Genomic DNA, 20,799 nt, shown 5'->3' with positions numbered 1-20,799 from the left:
AAGAGATCTTCAACATCATCCAGTCCATCCGTCTACCTGGCACTACCTCTATAACCACTGAAGCACATCCCCCAGTGCCAGATCCAGACGCCTCTAACACCTCCAGGGTGGTGACTCCACCACCTCCCTGGACAACGTATTCCAGTGCATGACCACTCTTACAGTGAAAAAATTTTATAATATCTGATCTGAGTCTTCCCTGTTTCAGTTTAAGGCCAATTGCTCTGCTTCCGTCACGGCAGGCACGGCAGAAGAGACCGGCCCTCATCTCAGCGTAACCTCCAGCCAGGGAACTGTAGAGACTAAGGCTAGACTCATTTGTGTGCCTTTATTAATTGATAGCTGCCGTCTTCATGGAGAAAAAGTACAATTTTCTGCTCATTTTCCTACTTTTTTTTTTTTTTTCTGCTGTAATAAAGCACACTCCACTAACGGCCTCTTGTGTGCCTTCTTTTGCATGTTTGCCATGGATGGGCAAGCTGTGACACATCAGAGCCGGAGTGACCACGTCACCTGTGCCATGGTCCAAAACCCGCCTGAGCCGTCTCCCACGGGCAGGCGTCAGAAGCAGAGCTTTTACCCTGGAGAGGCTCCGCTGAAGAAACCATGATGTAAAGTGTACCAGCGACAGAGAAACCCCAGAACAAGCTTGTAAAGAGACTGTCACAATTACCATAATTACCTGTCTTTGCCTTATTTATTGGACTTCTTTGGCATCAATTTTTGGTCTTCCCTTCTTCATTACAATTCTTTGTCAAATATTGTTCATCATACAGATAATTAAATGTGCCAAGTGCCCTAGAGCTTCTCTTTACCTAAGAAGAGCATTCAGTAGGAGGTTGAGCGTTGAGGAGTTGAGCTGTCTTTCCAGAACCCAGGAAGGAGGTCTGCTCCCACGTACAATCTCTTTCTCCTGCCCTCAGCCAACCCCAGCAGTTGCCGAGCTCTCCTGAGAGAAAGCTTAATTGCTTTCTCTCAAACTCATTGCCCCAGGAGAAATTAAATTCACCAAAAAGCATGGATGCTTTTCTGCTGCTTAGTGAGCCATACTAGCAATAAAAGGCTCTCTCAAGCACAAGCATAAGCCAAAGCAAGGGAATGTGTGGCTGGAAATAGGAGAAAGGAGGAAGCAGGAGAAATGGGAGTAAGAGGGAAGGTTGTTTCACTTCACTCTGACACTAACAGGCTGTTTCATCATTTGAGCTGTCTGCACAACCATAACCTTAGTTAAGCTAAACAGAAATTTTCTTGCAATATATATTTTTCTGTTCTTGTTGCAGTGTATTTTCCAGTTCTTGATTCTCTCCAGTTGCCAGCACCTTTGGTGAGCACCACAGGGACTGGGGTAGCAGCCTCAGCAGTGCTGAATGCAGAAGGAACAGCAACTTTCTGGCTGCTCAGGAGGCTCCTCTTTCTATATCCAATAACCAGCCAGACCTGGAACCTTCCTGCATGCCGCTACCTGAACCACTGTCTGCTGAGTCATTCAACTACGGGTCATTAAATATATATGAAGTGAAATCTTGGGCTTAGGGTATCAGAGGCTTCACAAAAATCCTGTATTACGTGTCTTCTGGGCCAGGAGGAAGGGAGGGAATCTAGCTCTAGTTTAATAATGACTGATGATTACTGCTTTAGAAGTGCTAAATTTTCTATGTAGCCAAAGGAGATTTTAACATAAGTGCAGTGAAAGTTTTAAAACTGTGCTCAGACAAAGTGTGCCACTCTTCATTCTGAAATGAGCTCAGTGTAGTAAAGCCCTGGACCCACCCTGTAGAATGAAGAGCACTGTAGTGTTCATGGAGCATGGAAATTGCAGGTGTGTGATTGACAGTTTTCCAATGCAATTCTGCTGGGTGCCAGTCCTGACAGCTGAAGGATGGTGTTTTCTTTTGGTTTGATACTGAATGCTCCTCTCATTGCAAAGACTTTTCTTCTCTCCAGAAAGCTGGGTTGTTATTTGCTGTTTTCTGCATTACTCCATCTCTTTGTGGTCTTTCAAGACAGCCTGCTGTTATCCAGGGAACAGCCTTCTCCATCCGACTTGCATGTCTGACTTGCACTGTCAATGCACCCTCCCTGATTTTACCCACAAGACTGTGATGGATGTTAATTTTCTTTATGATGATGTCCTAGCCCAAAAACTTGGTTCCGTATGGTTATGTGGTTTATTTTTCATTGAGCATGCCATGTGTGCACTATTGCAGATACGTAATCTAAGAGCAAGCAAAGTCCAGGTTATGGGCAGTAGCTCTGGCACCACGTCCACCTGCAGAACATCCACCTTGGTATCAAAAGTAAATCTTATCATCCTCATCTCCCAGTATATTGTGAAAAATTATTTCAATAAAGATCTTGAAAATCTGCTAAGGCTGTTTCTTCTTGCTTGAGAACAGCTGTTGGAGAGAGAAAGAGTACACTTCTATACTGAAAAGCTTTCTCAAAATTGTTCCTTTAAATATAGGAACAAAACAAAATAAACCAGAAAGATAATTGCTGAAAAATGGGTGTGTCTAATCTGTGCAACCAGTGCAGTTTGGCATGTCTCAGGGTCCTCATCCTTTAAACACACAGACCAAAGACAATTCCAGCTACTTGTCTAGTCTCGTTTCTTTCCCAAAGAAACCAAATTTTGGAAGGGGGTGGCATGTGTCTTAGTCATTCTGTGACATGAGCTGAGCACCTGGGAAAAGGGAGATACTTCGGTGACCTGGAGTTTGGAGGGAGGCAGAAGGAGGGCCAGGCCATATCTTTCTAAGAACTCCACTGAAGCTGGGGAGCTCTAAGGAGCCAGAGGTGAATTGCCCAGATAAATGGCTCTAGATTAGTTCCTAAGGTATGTGCATCTGTTGTTGGAAAGAAGTGGAACAAATAGCTAAGCTATTAGACTTTTCTTGTTTAAGTTAGAGTATCCATGGGCAAGTGTGATAATTTTCCATCATCAGTGTACTCTTTGTGGGTTTTTTGCTGGTCTAGTGCCAACTTTCAAAGAATAATAGAAACCACCCACTGATCGGTATCAGTCTCAGCTGTTGAAAAAAATCTTAACAAAATAATACATAATTATTACTGAAAAATTCACATTTCTCCTTTGAAGCTGAAAACAGGTTGTGCTTTTGTTTGTAAGGAAGCTCTCCACCCACTCCACAATTAGTGGTTGCTCAAAACATGTACCAATTGTGCAAGATAGATAGCGCTCTGTCAGCACTGGAAACAGAGTGATTGTATTAAGGTCGTTCCATACCTTGGGTTCTTATGAGGGAGTTAATGGGTCCTGCTCTAAGCCAGGTGAAAGGAGTGTCCAAACATGTTTGTTTGTATTTCTAGAACAAAATTACTGCAAAGCAGCTTAACTAACTGTGCGGCTGCATTGCACTGAGCTGTACCTCTAGACTTCATGCCCCAGAATTTTTGTATTTTCCATGTGGAAACAAGATTTTTCAGCATAAAACCCTGTTATGCAGAAGAAATTACATTACAGGAGCTTTGCCCCAGTAATGTACTTAGCATTAGATACTGCTAGGTCGCTTTTTTGCTCATTCCCTATTCATATTTTTTTTGATCTTGCCTTTTAAGGGCATTATAACATACTACTTTCATATTATTGCATATTACTTTTAAGGGCATAACATCCATGGGGTGGAATGGTACTCAGTGAGTTATTTTCCACTGTTCAGTTGGCAGTTTCATGCCTGATTTCCTGTCTACTATTCAAATTCCACTCTAAAGATGGAAATACTAATGTTGTCCCTATCCTTACTGACTAATGCTCTAAGTGCTGTGCAAACAGTTGCTCATTTATTTTCCATCATAATTCCTGGGGTACAGACAAGGAATTCAGGCACTCAAGTTGAATATGCTCATAATGCATTATCCTGAGCTCTCAGTTCTACTCATGTCTCATGTTTGTGGTAATACAGAAGATATTTTGTTATATCCCCACCTACCTGACTTCACTCACGATTGCGTGTGCCCAACACTTTTGCAGATTAGACCTAGAGTCTCTGTGGGGCAGATAGAAAATGAGCAAAACACAGGAACTGCTTTGTGGAGAGTCTGGAGAGAGGAGTTGTTTGTCACTGCAGGACAGCAGCATCCAACTCCACAGCCAGACAGTCTAGGGTGTGAGCAATAAGATGTTCCTCTGTCCTCCTCATTCATTAGACACCTTGTAGCCTTTGCAACAGATGAAGAAGAGGTCCTGCAGACAACAAGCTCCTTCATGCATGATCCTGAGCCAGTCCTAGGAGACAGGAAAAAGAGCCAAGGAAGGGGTGGATTTGAACTCTATGCAGGCAAGCCGGAGGAGTGACTGTGCTCTTCCTGTGCCTAATCCACAAGTGGGAAAGGACTTAAATAATCTGAACAGTTCTTCCTTACCTCTAACATACAGTATTCAGGGTTTTAAAATCTATATTCTTTGTTTTCACATTGTAAAGACTAGGTAGACATAGCAGAAATAAGGTGTGTATTTCACAGTAGCTATAATATTTTGTGTTTAACTGTTTTTCCAGGGATTCAATGTATATTCCTTTCTCCTGGGATCTCTGAATTAACATTTTATACATTCATGTTAGATACAGTCTATTTCAGGTCAAGGCTGTGGTCTAATATAGGTGGTGTTCCATAGTCTAGATGAAGCATGAAGCAAGACAAAAGGACAGATCACTCTGCCCTCATAGAATCACAGAAGAGTTTGGGTAGGAAGAGACCTTAAAGATCATACAATTCTGAACTCCTGCATGGAGGAATACCTTCCACTAGACTAGGTTTCTGGTCCAAACATCCAGCCTATCCTGGGCACAAGTGCTTGTGGCAAGTACAGCATGAGGAATCATAAGGTCTGATGCCTCAGTGAGAGCCTGGCTCTTTGTCTTAAAATGCCACCAAGGATAAATTTGAGCAGACCTCTGCCTCTGGGGTGGTGGGACAGAGGTGGACAGTTCTTTTGCTCTGCTCTGGCCTTTGGGGCTGCAACCTCTGGAAGAAGAGGCAAAGGAGAGTGGAGGCCAAGAGCCGCTGCTCCAGCAAGGCTCACTAGTGGCACCTGTTGGAGAATTTTTATGGTTCCTTCGAGGTGAATTAAACACACCCTTATGCTTAATTATAAAAGAAGTTAATGAACAATGCATTGGGTGGGGTCCCGTCACAATATGCGCTTCTACTGGAATCTGCAAAGATGCATCACAAACAGATGCCTTATGTACACAACACCAAATCCAAGATTATTTGCATAGGGCACCTCAGCCTGTGGATCCACCCTTCACCCAGCTCTGCTGCTCAGAATTTGCCCCTGAGCTTGGCTCCCTGAGCACTCTCATTCCAGGATGGCTACAAGACAAAGCTGAGACTGTTTCTTATCCCATCACTGAGGGAAACTTCACTCCCTTGGAAGGAGTCTGTTCTGGCTCTGGCATTCCTGCTTCCAGCCAGTTTAACCCCTCCTTCCCCTCCATGCCAGATCATTCCTCAGTCACAAATTACCACTGCTGAGCAGTTATAATTAGAATTTCACTTTTATGTCTGTCACCACTGGAAGTCTTTGGACTGAGCCAAAAATTTTGGGGGAAACTGTCATGGGAACTTGAATTGCTGTGAGCAATCAGGAGGTGGCTCATCCAAAGGCATGTGTTGGTATTGGCACAGTGCCCATACTTTTCTGGGGAGCTGTCTCCATGCTGACTCAGCAAGTCAAATGCTTCCCTTAGCTCAGGAGTGGTTTTTGGCAGTCTGCCACTGCATTTCTGACCACAACAAACTTGTTTAACTTATGAGACCAGTCTTGAGCTATATAACTACTGGAGCACCAATGTTTGTCTATTTGTTAAAAAAGCTATAATTGTCCCCATTTGTAAACTAACCAGCTGTTTAAATGCCTCTATCTTTTACCTTGTGTTTTGTCTTTATTTTCCTGTTCTCTGCAACATCTACCTGTCACCCCTCTTCCATCAGCTTCTTTCTTCATGTTACCCTGTTCTTTTTGTGGTTTTCTGTTTTAATTTTTGTCTTTCTACCTGTAGTTTGTCTTTTCAACTGCAAAGCAAAGCTGTAAGAGGTAGATCTCTGATCTTTGCCTATTTAAGTCAAAAATAATACAGAAACATGTAGAAATAAGTAGGTAAAATACAATATCACAGCAACTCTGGTAGTGAAAATTAATATAACTTTTCCAAATTAGTAATCTGTATTCAGTTGCAATTCAATTTTCCTAGGCCGGAAGGCTGATTCACATGTAAAACCAGTGGGCTGTGCTTGGACAGTTTATTTAGTCCCATATTCATATCTTTTTATTCTAATCTGGAGAGTTGAACAGCCTTACACTCTGAAGTTGGTTTCATATTATGTCTGTGACACCACCATGCCTTATTTTTCCTTTCTTTTGCACAATGAAGACATTGTTCACTGTCACAGTTTGCTTTCTCAAAAAAAAAAAAAAAAGAAAACTGAAGAAAATGAAGAAAGCTTTGGCTCATAGAAGTATGATCATGAAGAGGAATGTATCACAGAAAAGAATTGAAGTGATGAATGGTAGATTTCTTCTGTAATATAGAAAGGTGCTCACTCTTCAATCTTGGCTCGTATCTTCCAATAAATATTTTATTATATAAAGGAGAATATAGCTATAGGAAAAAGAAATCTTTAAGTAAATCTAGTAGTAGAAGAATGTGTATTTTCCATTGGAAGAGTAAAATGTGGCCCAGTTGCATCACTGTGTGCCCCACACTTCTACTTCTTTGCACAGTCCAGTGAAGCTCAGATCTTCATTAAAAACCATATTTATATCCAACCATTCTTGGCAAAATTTTCTATGCCTAGGCAACAGGCTTTCATAAATCCACCAGGGATGCTCTCAGAGGATGATTCCTGTGTTCATGTGTAGACGAAAAAGAAAAGTAAAAATATTCTGAAACCAAAGAAAAACTGTTCAAGGAAAGCTGTGCTGATGACCCCCACCATTTTCAGGCTGTGGACCCTTTCCAGCTGCACTGTTAATCCAGCTTCTCCATTTTCCCCAAACTTCTGGAGACTTCTACAATCCCAAAGTGGCCTAATTGCTCCTGAAATCACCATCAAGGGGAAGTTGCTGGTGGTTTCCAACAGATATCAGCCTCTGCCTCCCCTTAGACCTGTAGTGGCCATAGCTGAAATAAAAAGTCCCCACTGTGACTACAGGTGCCAAGCTGGCTCCCAGCCAGAATACCATCTTGCCAGTAAGGTAGTCTTCTGGGGGCCCTCTGATTTCCTTTCACACTGGAGCAATGGATGTTGTCCTTGCACATGTGGTCACTTCAGGAAGAAAAGGAGCACGAAGCCAACCCCACAGCAACCTGATGTGAGGTTTGCAAAAGTGACCAAAATCCACACTGCAGGACCAGAGCAATGCAAGCTCTTGCATAGAGAAGATGGAAACAACATCCAGAGGTTGTTGAGAGGTTCTTAAGATGCCCTTCTTACAGAACAGGTGCAGGTGTCACTGAATCTCCATGGCTTCTAAATGCTGATGTAGAGTGAATTGTGAGTGTGACGAAGGAGGGGACATGAAATAAGTGCTACACTTAATGGATGCCAAACTCAGGCAGTGAATCATATAATCATAGAACGGTTTGGATTGGAAGTGAACCTTAAAGAACATCTAGTTCCAGCCCCGCTGCCATGGGCAGGAACACCTTCCACTGGATTGCTCAGAGTCTCATCCACCCTGGTCTTGAACACTTTCAGGGATGAAAAGTCCACAGCATCTCTGGGCAACGTGGCAACTTGTTCCAGTGCCTCACCATCCTCACAGTAAAGATTTTCTTCCTCATATATGATCTAAATCTACCTTCTTTTGTTTTAAAACCTGTACCACTTGTCTGATCACTACATGTTTGTGCAAAAAGTCCCTTTCCATAATTTTGTAAGCCCCCTTTACATACTGGAGGGCTGATAGTTAAAGAGCAACTAGGAAGCTACAGGGCACTGCACCTCTTTAAAAGGGGGGGAGGGAGAAAGAGAGGAAGGAAGGAAAAGAGCATCAGCAGAAGAAAAGCAAAGAGAAGCAAAGTGAGGCAGAAGGTGCCATTGCATTCCCTGCTCCATCTGCTGGAGCAGCCCAGAACAGCTTGTAGTGTTCACCCAGACAATTGGATTGCTGCAATCTTCTCCTGGCTTGTTACCTTTCTTCAAATAATTATTTGGTTGCAGTGAGCTGCATCGTTTTTGTAATCACATCTGAGATTTGATTTCTCACTGTTAAGTGTTTTGAGCACCTGCAATTGCACATTTAGATGTAACAGGATAATGAAGAAGCTTCTGTTTTGTTATAAAATGATACAATACAACTCAACTGCAGAGTTTAAAAAAAGAAAAAATTGCTTTAAGAAAATGCAGTTTGCTGCACTGTTTGAGTGGTAATAACTCCTCATGGTTTATTTTACAGCCATTTCCTTTTCCTGCTTGGGTTCCCGTATGAGTTCTCTTTTGTCTCCACTTTCATAATTGCTCTCTTTACAGCTTCTCCTCAGCAATACTTAGAAAAAGGTAACTTTCATAAATATTAATATTCTCAATTGTTACTTTAATCATGTTTTTAATAGCTCCCTTTCCTTTTTTTTCTATTAAAATTCAAGTAAAGGATGGTGTTTCTGATTGAGATTTAGTTTCTAATGCTTGATATTAAAGGGAAGATTGTAAATCCCAGGTCTGATAGGAAGGTTAACGAACTTTCAACTGACATTCCTAAAAAACAAAGAAAATCCCAGAGAGAAAATGAACTGCTATGGTGCAAGTAAATCAAGTTCATTATCTGATATATAAGCACATTCAGAGGATACTCTGAGATAAATATGGAAATATTAACTCTGTCATTAGAAGAAATATCTGTCCTTACTATTAAATGCTCAGGGCAATTGTCCTGAAACAGGATGCGAATAAACCCAGTTCCCAAGCCTGTCTAATTTTATAGCCCATCAATGCTGGTTATCCTAATGTAAATACAATGCATTGTCGGTGCAGAGTGCTTCATCATGAAAAAAATAACAGGGTCAAATATATCACAGTCGTATCAGATTACAAAAGAGTTGTACCTCTTAATCTACATACAATCTATATTAAAAAAAAAAGATGATGGTAATGATTTAAAAAAAAAAATTATTTTTAATTTTTTTTTAAGGAAACAGGATCATGCTATTTTGCTGGAGTCAGATGATTCACAAATTTTGCAGAAGGCAGAGTATAATGTAGGCAAAGTCTGCCCTCTTAACAACCATGACAGTTGCTAAAATAGAGTTGTGGAGTGATACTGTAGTATCATGAATTTATTTCAGGTTGTGTAGATCATAAAATAATTAAACTATGGCATTATTCTTTACGGTGCCTTTAATATAATTTCTCTCATATTCTTTTAGATAGTCTATTATAATTTAGGTATACAAGAATTCCACCTATTCCACTGACCCAGTAAAACTAGGGAAAAGGTGAATCCAGCTAGGGATCTGTTAGAATTATATCTGGAATTACAGTCTCTCTGGGGAAGATACTACATTTCTGGCATGATCTCTTGGTAACAACAGCTGGTTCATGAGGGCAGGCTGGGCAATGTTGTGCCATGGTGTGCCATGGTGTGTCAGGTCTGTTGTTGTGAGGGGACACGGCAGCCAGTGTTCTCCTCCCTGTGCCCAGAGCGTTGCTGATGCCTTTCAATTTGCAGACATATGATGGTTGTGCCAAGTCAACACTGATGCTGCACAAGGACCTTCAATTTCTGGACTGTCCCCACAATACAGGATCCTGTGTTCTGACAGCCATCATTCCTCTCTAAAAATGGATTTTTATTGTGCTGGTGAGGAGCAAAGCCTTATTTCTTGTTCTGTTTAATGTTTTCATGTGATCCCAAAAAAGCTTGGCCCTCAGAAACCTCAGTGATCTTACCATAGCATATCTCCATATCTTCATTAAAGAGATATTTGATGTAAAGGCAAAGAAAAATACAAAGGCACATGGAAGAAATACCATTTTTGGTGTATAGAAACAAGAAACAAATATTGGCTTGCAAAATTCAGTAGCTGCTGTTAAAAACAAGTGTCACACAAAGAGGTTTACCAGTAGGTGGTGACACATAATTATTTATTAGCTTTTGCTGGCTGCAAAGGTTCTGAGCTACAAGCAGCTTCCCTGAGCAACTTCTTGTTTAAGCTTTCCTTTCATATTTCTCCATCTTTCTGAAATTCCTTTTATAAGTTTCACAGCTGCAGAAGTGTTTCATAGCTGCAGTTGCATCTTCTGGTTGTAGCATGTTAGCCTGCTCCTGTTCTATGAACTGCAGGGCTGCCTTCCCACTGCTGAGCAAAATGTTTGGTTTGTGTGGTTTCAGGGTTTTTCATCTGTTGATGAAAGAAAACAAACCAGTTCTCACAACACGTGCATGAGAAAAAAAGCCAATCCTTTCTTTGTAGTGTGTACCTCTTATTTACTTCCCATGAATAAATAAGTTATAGAGTTGGCTTTGTGGAAATATGCTATTTACTGCCAAATGTAATCAGCAGCCTCTCCTAAGTCCAGCACACCCTTGTGTGCATCAGTGCTCCCAGGTTATGAAGCTGTCAGCAACCCTGGAAAAATATTATTCCCCTCAGCTTGGTCCATTTATTATTTTCTATTAATTTAAATACCATGTGTGGATTGTGACTAATGAAAGCCATGTAGCTACAGCATATGAGATGAAGTTCAGGTGTAGATAGTGAGCAGTTTTGGAGCAGCAGAACCCAAAGGCTTCTCTTAGGTTTCAGGAATCACCACAGAAGTGAGCTGTTTTATGGGAAGGGTATTGGCTCCATGGAGGGCACTGCTCAACTTCAGTGGCTGGAGCAGCGGTGATAGATAAGAGTGCTCCTGGCAGCCTCTGCCCACAGCCAGTGGGTGTATCTGGGTGAAAAGTGTTTTGGTGCCCTTTGTGGGAAAGTGGTGCAATCTAACCATGCATCAGTCCCACCACAGTTCCTGGCCCTGAAGACACGAGCAGACCTTGTGCAGACACGGATGCCCTCGGAGCCTGTGTGGGCAGCCAGGCTGGGTGGAAGCGGCTGCTAAATGCGCTCCACTGGGTGAAATGTCAGCATGCTCTTTTGCCTGCATCCACGTGCTCTTGAGCTGCTCTTTCTAAACTGCTGTTCATTAGGGCTTGACCAAAAGGTCCTATCACAGTTTTTAAAAGGTTTTGCATTTTCTAACTAATATTTGATCCGTTGCTACTCAGCAATGATGCTCTTGATGAGCACCCATGCTCAAACCTGCAACAACAAAGGCTTCAAACATATGCAGTGCTTTATTCCTGATGCTATCACTGGCCTGAGTTGAGTCTTGAGCCCAAGTTGTGTCAGTTTTTCACATTAATATTCTTACCATTTACACAAGGAGTTTTCTTCACGGAGCCAGGTCAGTGTGTTTTTTCTGACTGTACCCATAACTCCTGTGGATCATCCCCTTGGGCTGTGGCAAGACAGTCAAGCTCATACACAACACACAAAGGGCTGCAGAAAATGTACTACCTGTCAATCTGTAGAACATGTTGCCTTTAATCCCTGCTGTACATACTTCTGGCAGCTGCCTGAGCTTTGTCTGTGGGAAATAGTGTATTTCTCTGAAGAACACCAAAATACCACACCCAGAACTTCAGGGCACTCCACTGGTACGGCTGAAAAATCAGGAAAGCCTAATGCCCACTGATATAAATGGAAGGAGATCCACCCTTATTGTCTGCTAAATCTGGTGGAGTATCTGTGGCAGACAAGACTCCTGCTTGCCTTTATCACAAGGACATAAGTCACAGCCTGCAGCCTGTTGTAATAGAGGGTGCATTTGGGACTGTAAATTGGCTTATTTAAGACTTTCCTGAGACAAAAAGCAATTATTTCAGGTAAGTTGCCAGGCAGCTCCTGTGCTCTGCCTACATCTGGTTGTACTTTTAGAAATATTATGTATGTACAAAGCAGAAAGTGAAAGAAGGTGGGCAGCTTTAGAGAAGTTACTGTTGCTCTTTGCTGGCAGCAGGATGCCATTTATAAATGATGTTATCATCACTTTGCAGTACAACAACCCAAAGCACAGAGGGAGGAGGCAACTGTGATGGCAGCTCTACGTCATGCAGCACAAGATATGTTGAGGGGACACAGGCAACTATTGCTGGTTAAATGTTATTCCTGGGTGTTGGACACAAAACTGACAGTAACTTCTTTCTTTTTCAGTGTTGTTTCAACTGCACATGCAAAAAGAATTAACACCAATATAATAAAATAAGAAGAATAGGAATAAAATTATTATTCTTGTTTAGGATGAAGAAGTCAAAGGATGAAATCAAAGATGACACCTAGAACTGAATTTTTCAATAATGCAAATGGGCAGGAAATGGGAAAGCAAGGTTTTTATAAAGCAATTATATAATAGCAAGATAAATTCAGCTGATGGAAAAGAACTTTTTACAGGAAAATATATGAAACACCTGTGCTTAAATGAAAATGGGATAGAGGTCTGGGACTGACATGCCAAAGGAGTGATTTTTAGATGAAGTGGGGGCAAACCTTGATGCTGTTAATAAGGTTTATTTCTTTGGTATAGTATTTAAAAATTGACTCAAATGTAATGACATGTGCACAGCTATCCCATGTCTCACTGTCTGCCCTGGTTTGAAGCCAGGGCAATATTTCCACCTGCCAGATTTGAGTGTCAATGCCTTCAGTGTAGTTGCTCAATAGCAACAGCAAGTTGTCCAAATCTTTATTGTTTTATCACACAGCTGTAGGGACACCAACAAAAACTGGTACAAAAGTGAGTCTGAAAAACCCTTCCATTTCTCTCTTAAAAATATATTAGGCCTTGATGACGAATGAAACATCACTATACCTGAGCTGCCTCCTTGATGGCTTGATGCCAGGTCTAGGAGCAAGCCAAACTTTGAATTCTCCTAAGTCAACAATAGAAAGCAGAAAATGTTTAGTAGGAAAATAAAAGGTGGTCCAAGGAAAATGAAAAACCCCAGACCAGTGTGGTTGTCTAGATCTACTTTAATTTTCTTCTATAATTCACTCTATGGTTCTGTGGAAGACCACTTTTACCCTTTCTTCCAGACAAATGTTGTTAGAGGAAGTAAGTCCACCTCCGCAGCCATGCCTTTGCCCAGCTGCTGAACCCCGCCGTTCCCTCTTGCAGTGGCACACCAGAGCCAGGGCAGCCCACAAGGAGAAGGGAGGGGGAGCAGGCTGGCAGCTGAAGGGCAGCTCGGGCTGCAGCCACCAGTTAGCACAGCCTGAATCTCCTGGACACCGGTCAGTAACCATTTCATTTATTGCTAAACTTGAACTATAAACTGCAATTGGTAAATCTGCAGGATTCATCAAAATACACCTGGCTAACCTTCAAATTATCAACTATTACAGCTGTTTGGTTACTTTGGAACTGCTACTGCTACGTGACATTAACTCAAGGCCAGATCTGCAACTCTCTGCATCAATCCGGCGAAGCTCTCTGCAGAAAGGTGACAGAGCAGAGAGGGAACAAGCTCTCTCCAGAAATGGTTAATCAATAGCTTGCTAGGTTGACTCAGTGCCGTTAGATACAGTAGTGTACCCACTGTATATAAATTGTGACCTGTCTTCTGTTTCATTCTCAGTCACCTCTCCTGCCATCCTGGTAGTTACCCATTTTCCACTTGGAAGCTTTCGGGCATTACCAGAAATGTTCCTAGCATCCTGGATCTTGGGAGTGGCAGTAATACTTTGTTGTGTGTCTTGGTTTCTTCTAGGGAGGAGGAGAAGGTAAGGACTCTTTCTGTAAAAGCATCTCAGTGTGCCTGGCCTTTATTTTTGTCAAATATCCTGTGTACATCACTAAGAGAACTGTGGTCAGACATATGCAGGACAGCATAGACAATGATGTAGTTTGGTCTTTTGAGAGATTTATGTTCCAATACAATTTTTCTGTATGAAGTCTGCAATAATAGTGTATTGATGCCTAGAGGTAGCTGTAGATACAAATCTATGCATCACTGAGTTAATTAAAATATGAATATGTATGTCCTGATTTCCTAGAGTTTGGGGCTGTAATTTCACCTGTATTGTAATCACAGCGAATACCTACTCATATGCAATTATTGTTCAATACCTATTTATAAATGTTTTTCTATTATATCTAGTAACACAATTTAATACAGGTAATATTTATGTATGAGGTATATTCCTTAAAAGCATTTATCCTGCTGACACATTTATATAAGGAGCGAGTAATTTGCTTAACTCTTCTTATTTTTTAATTTCCACAGTCATTTTCTAGTTTTATTTTAAAAAGTTTCATTTTAAAAAAAGTGAAAATAATTAACTTCATTTACTGCAAAAGTTGAAGTATTATATGAAAGTTATTTCAGCACTCATAATGTCCTTATACAGGAAAGCTCTTCCTACTCAAAAAAGAAAATAATTTAAACGTATGCTTTGCTTTAAGTATCTGCTTAATTAATCAGCATGTGCTTGATGACACATCTGAAACACTAGATCTTATGCTTACTGAGGATCATAGCAAAATTCCCATATTTTTAGAAAGATCTGGTCTATTAATGGGATGTGCCAATAATAACAACTTTTCTATGCTAAAAATTCTTTCCTTGGTATTCAAATGAAATTGTGGATAAAATTGCCCAAAAATTGTCTTAGATAATATCTAAGATAAATATGTTATCTAATATATTTATTAATGTGACAATTTCATAGCTGTGTGTTACCTAATGGCAATAATTTTGCATTTGAACAGGTGAAAAATATACGTCTGATCTGGGGGAAATACATATGACATAATCAAACTGTTTTATTATATGTTTTATTATGTCTATTAATAGTTAAAATTGTTCTTTCTTACATAGCTTAGCTCTTAAAAGGGAGAAAAATATTTGTAAATAAACTACTTGTTTGGGATTTTTTTTCTTAATATTTTTTCACATTTCAGAAAGCCTAACATCAGTATTTTACATACCTGATAGTCCTGGAGAAGAGATCTTTATATATGATTTTAAACTGGGCTTTTGTTTTGTGTTTTGTAGGCGGCAAGGTGAGCCACCTCTTGAAAACGGGTTCCTTCCATACCTGGGCTGTGCCTTGAAGTTTGGTGCCAACCCCCTTGAATTCCTCAAAGAAAAGCAGAAGAAGCATGGCCACATCTTCACTTGCCATGTAGCAGGGAAATACATTCATTTCCTCACTGATCCTTTTTCATACCATGCATTGATGCGCCAGGGAAAACACTTGGACTGGAAAAAGTTCCACTTTGCTACTTCTGCCAAGGTATTCCTGGTTTTAATATCTAACATGCAAAGTATCTGCTGACAGTTAATTCCTGTAAACATAACTATGTCTTTGGATAGTTATGGATTGGTTTCACATTTCTGCACTTTTACTGGTTTAAAATATTGAGGTCTTTTTTCTTCCTCTACCTAAATGGAAAAGAAATTTGCAGTGATTTGGATTGTTCTAAGACTATACATTATTCTTAGAACAATGAAGAATGTACAGTACATTCTTTTATTACATTATTATCCTTTCCTCTAGAAAGCTATGAAGTTATACTTTGGCTTTTGTTTCTGTTAGATTTTATCATCCATGTAATGACAGGCCTTACTTATCATGCATACAATTTATTTTGTGACAGGCTTTTGGGCATGGTAGCATTGACCCAGAGGAGGGAAACACCACTGAAAATTTTCATCAGACTTTCATTAGAACCCTTCAAGGCAATGCCCTAGATGCCCTCATTGAAGCAATGATGGAAAACCTACAGTATGTCATGCTGCAGTCAAGAGCACCTAAGCTTCAGTCTAATACCTGGGTGACAGAAGGACTTTATACCTTCTGTTGCCAAGTGATGTTTGAGTCTGGCTTTTTAACACTTTTTGGTAAAGAATTTAATTCAAATAATGATAAAAACTTATCATCAAAGCAGGAAACTGAGAGAGCTCATATCCTAAATGCCCTTGAAAACTTCAAGGAATTTGATAAGATTTTCCCAGCCCTCGTGGCAGGGCTGCCCATCCACCTCTTCAAGAGTGCCCACAGCGCACGTGAGAGGCTGGGAGAGGCACTCCTGCACAAGAACCTCCTGAAAAGGGACAACCTCTCTGAGCTTGTCACCCTCCGCATGTTCCTGAACGACACCCTGTCAACCTTCGATGACATGGAGAAAGCCAAGACCCACGTGGCAGTGCTCTGGGCCTCTCAAGCAAACACCATTCCAGCCACCTTTTGGACCTTGTTCTATCTTCTTAAGTAAGTCCCAGTACTTGTTGCTCCCAAACAATATTTCCCAAACAAGAAAAATATTTTTATCTTTCAGAAACTAATTCATTAGTACAGGCCAGTTCCACTCCTTGATACCTCATCAGTGATAAAAAACTTCTGTTTGCAACAGAAGTGCTGTGTTGTTCAGGACTTCCACAGAAAAGCCCTTCACCCATCTGAGAACAAGTGGTGGTAGCACAGAACAATTCTTTAGAAGCTTTTTTTTTTTTTAAGAAACATCACTCCAGGGCAATGCTACACTTTGTCAAGAAAGCTTTGGAGTAAATCTGTATGATATGACATTAAAAGTGCTAGTTGCAGTCAAAACATTAATTGTATTAAAGGCTACAAATATAACTAGACATTTTTAGACCATCTCACTAGAGCAGGCCAAATGAGGTTTTCCTTTATTATTGTTTTCACAGATACTTAATAGAAAATAATTTATATGTTGATAGATCCCACTAAAGCTCTACTGTAGATTGCCCCTCCTGAGCTTGCTACTTGTGAGACAAGTGCACAGCTCAGATAATACTAATAAATGTCCATTTTAGAGTGGGCCTTTCTGGATTATCTGCTTCAGCATAACTAACTCTGAAGTATGTGTGTAAATTCCTAATGCTTTAACCCTTCATATCTACTTGCCAATGCAAATTTTTGAGGTTATTTAGTATTTTTTGCTCCAAGAATGCATTTGCTTTAGATTTCCTGGACTTGGAGTCTTGTTACACCCTGATTGTGCCTTTGTCAAGACACAATTGCTCCCTCTTTTATTGTGTCTATATCTTTCACCAAAGCTCATATAGTCCATGTCTGAAAGAAAGGGTAGACGCTGAAGGGTACTACGTGGGCTCTTAGTATTAGGAAGATTCTTTTCAGCTAGACACAATATTGTCACATCAGCCAGAATAAATGATGTTATAAAACTGATCTATAATCCTGTTCCTAAACTTTCTACCTGCAGTGAGGTTATTTCCTAATCTACAACTGGCTGGTTTTTCTCTTATTTTTGGCATTGCTTTTTAGTGCCAGTACTGTTTATTACCTGAATTACACACATCAGTTCTGTCCCACTTGTCATTGCAGACAAAATCAAATGCTTGGGATTCCTTTCTTTTCCTTTTTTTTTTATCCTTTGAAGTTATCATACCTTTGCCAAGACATGAAAAAATGGAACTGCAGCATTTTGCCGCAACAGTTTTATTTTAGAAGGTTGTAGTTGTTGGTCAACAAAATAAATTTTGGTCAGGAAGAAAGTTAATAGCAAAACCACTTCTTAAAGAATTTTTAAATTTATGTTATAACTTTGGTCTTTTGATCTTAGGAGTCCAGAAGCAATGAGAGCTGCTACCAAAGAAGTGCAAAGTGTTTTGGAAAGTGCTGAAGAGAGTATCAGCTTAGATGGCAAAAATATTTCCTTGAACCGAAAACAGCTGGATAATATGCCAATACTAGGTATGACTATTTTATGCAGGATTATTTTATGCAGAAATCACAATACAATTTCCATGGTCTTCTTTTTATTACCATATAAATGCTTGCTATAGAATTCCTCTGGAATTAGCAAAGAAACAGTAGAACAGGAAACTATATCTTCCTCAGCAATAGCCAACACAATCAGGCTTCCCAATGTCCCAGGTGGTACTGGGAGTATCAAAATTCACATGAAGAGCACTTTTTAATGGGTAATGCATGTCTCAATAATCCTACACCGCTACATAACATAGACCCATGGATAATTCTGAACAATATTTTGTTTGATTATGTCTTTAAATCAAATAAAAAGGTGTTGCCAAAACTTAAATCCCTATTCTTATCATGTGAAGCAATGTTTTATAATACCATTACTTCTATTTTCTCTCAATATTTTTCAAATTATAAGCACATTTTTCAGAAGGTACAGAGAGTTTTGATCATGCTGCTCTTTAACTACTGTTACTTTAAAAAAATCATCTAATATTGAAAAAATTCCCATATTACTTTTCTTCTGAGTATGGGTTTCTGTACAGGACCTCCTAAAGTTTCAGAAAATTCTGCTCACTGCACTGTTTCTTTTTCTTGTTATGTTTTCAGTTTTCACTGGTTTGGTCTTTATCTCAGAGTGAAAATATGTCTCACTTTGGAACATTCTGTTTCATCCACTATAAGCATTTTTTGTGGGGAAAGCAGATTAGGCTCTCAGTGGTATCTGCAGAAGGGATAGACATGCTAAAAAGAAATGAGAAATACTTTCTTAGGCATTTAGGAAGTTAATATTAAAATATTTCTTCTAATAAATTCAGGGTTTGATAATGGCTCTGAAAGAGTTCAATATCCATGACCTGCCCCCAGTATGTGAATACACTGTTTCCATGGCAATCATTCCTTGTCCTCACCCAACAGACAGCATCATCAAGGAGGCGATGAGGCTCTCCAGTGCATCCATGACTTTCCGAGTGGCCAAGGAGGATTTCACTTTGCACCTGGAGAACGACTTTTACAATATTCGCAAAGATGACATTGTAGCTCTTTATCCTCAGCTGCTGCATTTCGATCCAGAAATCTATGCTGATCCCTTGGTAAGCATTTTTTCCAAATTGCATTAAACTTGGTGCTCTGGCAGGAGTAAACAGGCCTTTGGATAAAGCATTTACTGAGGTGCCCTATGGCTGGTTATCTGTTGTACCCCAGAAAACCCATTCTTACACCTGAAGATGTGATAACAGGAAACAAAAAAAAAATAAAGGCAGTGAAAGCACTACCTGAAAAACATGTTCTAGTGTAACCAAAAGATGTGCTACCAGCCCCAGACAGCCCTCTACTTACTGCCTTCCTCAGTGAGGGAAGATCACCGTGATGAGGGTCTTTGAAGAAGGATAAGGATAATAGTTTCCCAAAGGCAGAGAATTAGAATTCTTCCAGTTCTCCTTCTGCTGCATGAACAAGAACACAGGTTACAAACCTTATTTTTAGAGGTCAGGAAGGAAAAGGGGTGTTATCAGCAAAGAACCTGGGATCCTGTCCCACATAACAGAACTTGTCAGAGGCTACTCTTTCTAAAACAGCACCATGGGGGCTGGTGGTACTCTATGATGCTTATTGCTGGAGACATCCCTTTCCCAGCCTGCATTTTTGTGTCTTAGCAGCTTTATCTGGCTTTTGGAGGTATCCAGACACCAAGGAACTCTTTTGTGTGTTTAATTGCAGACATTCAAATACGATCGCTTCCTGAACGAAAAGGGAGAGGAGAAGACCGACTTCTACCGGAACGGTCGGAAGCTGAAGCATTACTACATGCCTTTTGGGACAGGCATTGCCAAGTGCCCGGGCAGGTTGTTTGCTGTCCATGAGATCAAACAATTTTTGGCTCTGATTTTTTCATATTTTGAGATAGAGCTTGTGGACAGTAATGTGAAGTGTCCCTCTCTAGATCAATCCCGTGCAGGACTGGGTATTTTGCAGCCATCCAATGACATTGATTTCAGGTACAGGCTGAAATGCTTGTGAATGTATGTTTTGTATTATGCATATACACTGTGTACTAGTAGTACATAAATACACTGTATATACTAACAGTACTAAATACACTGTATAACTTATGCTTTATATACATTTTATGTATATATGCAAATGAAATGCTTCAAGTCTTGGCGGAAAATCTATGTGAAGATGCTAATTCACCATTTTAATGAACAATGTGCACTAGTTGGGTACCAGTGTGCAGTGGGTTTAATGCTCTCTTTTGATGTAAAGGTCTCCCATTTTACCAACCATTTTGAAAGGCAAGTTAAGATTTTCCATTGTGTGTGTACAGCAGCTGGGTTTTTTTTCTGTCAGCAAATACTTTCCCACAGGTAGAATTTCATGAGCTAATTCGTAATAATTTCAAAATTTTACTACAGCTAAAATATATTCTTTTCTATAATTGAAATGTTGGGTGGGGGGCTGGGCCTCCTCACAGGTAAAATAAAGTTTTTGTTGTGTAAAGGCAGATTCACAGTGGGGAGGGGAGAGTTTCCTGGGGAATTACATTTATGGTTTTATGAAAAACTGGAAGAAGACTTGAAAAAAACCTACAGAAATATTCACGTTCAAGTGAAACTGCAAAACTTGTATCATATTCTTTGTAAGATACTTATTTTTAAAAAGTGCTAACTATGTTAAAATAAATTATATTGGCTGAACCAAATGCATCTCTAGACTGTGTGTTGTTTTAACATCTTAACCTTATCAAAGGTTTATGCACTCATCCAAAGCCACCCAAACCAGTTTTAAACTAGCCAGCTCAAACACCAATATGGAGATAAATAAATCTCTACCACATATTCACCAGTGGTTCTGGCTGCATTTATCCTCATTGTCTAAACTACATATTTCCATAAGCCTCCTTAGGTCTTCCTAGTCTAAGTCCATTAAAGTTACCATGGGTAGTAGTATGCCCACACATTTTATTTTCAGTGGTGGCGTGTCCATAAGAACAATAGTTTCAGGGTTAATATAATTTGGTTCTCTCTAACATCCCTGTCCT

General features: G+C 40.1%; 1 protein-coding gene across 1 annotated transcript; it reads left to right on the top strand.

Annotated features, from left to right (window-relative positions):
- Positions 1-13,164: 13,164 nt before the first annotated feature.
- LOC103812446 (cytochrome P450 7A1) lies at positions 13,165-20,464 on the top strand. The gene is made up of 8 exons (XM_018910372.3): positions 13,165-13,298; positions 13,410-13,507; positions 13,643-13,787; positions 15,062-15,302; positions 15,667-16,280; positions 17,617-17,747; positions 18,675-18,850; positions 19,479-20,464. The coding sequence occupies exons 3-8, from the start codon at positions 13,708-13,710 to the stop codon at positions 19,776-19,778; spliced, it is 1,542 nt and encodes a 513-aa protein (XP_018765917.1). The 5' UTR covers positions 13,165-13,298; positions 13,410-13,507; positions 13,643-13,707; the 3' UTR covers positions 19,779-20,464.
- Positions 20,465-20,799: the final 335 nt, after the last annotated feature.

The sequence above is a fragment of the Serinus canaria genome, chromosome 2, assembly GCF_022539315.1.
Source record: "Serinus canaria isolate serCan28SL12 chromosome 2, serCan2020, whole genome shotgun sequence".
Taxonomy (NCBI): Eukaryota; Metazoa; Chordata; class Aves; order Passeriformes; family Fringillidae; genus Serinus; species Serinus canaria.
Note: the sequence above shows the minus strand (reverse complement) of the source record. Positions and strands in the feature narration are given on the sequence as shown.

Excerpts from the sequence above, each read along its gene's own strand:
- LOC103812446 (XM_018910372.3), top strand. The coding sequence starts at position 13,708 with ATGTTCCTAGCATCCTGGATCTTGGGAGTGGCAGTAATACTTTGTTGT. Across the intron at positions 15,303-15,666 it reads ACTTTGCTACTTCTGCCAAG|GCTTTTGGGCATGGTAGCAT; the intron begins GTATTCCTGGTT and ends ATTTTGTGACAG. Across the intron at positions 17,748-18,674 it reads GGATAATATGCCAATACTAG|ACAGCATCATCAAGGAGGCG; the intron begins GTATGACTATTT and ends CTCACCCAACAG.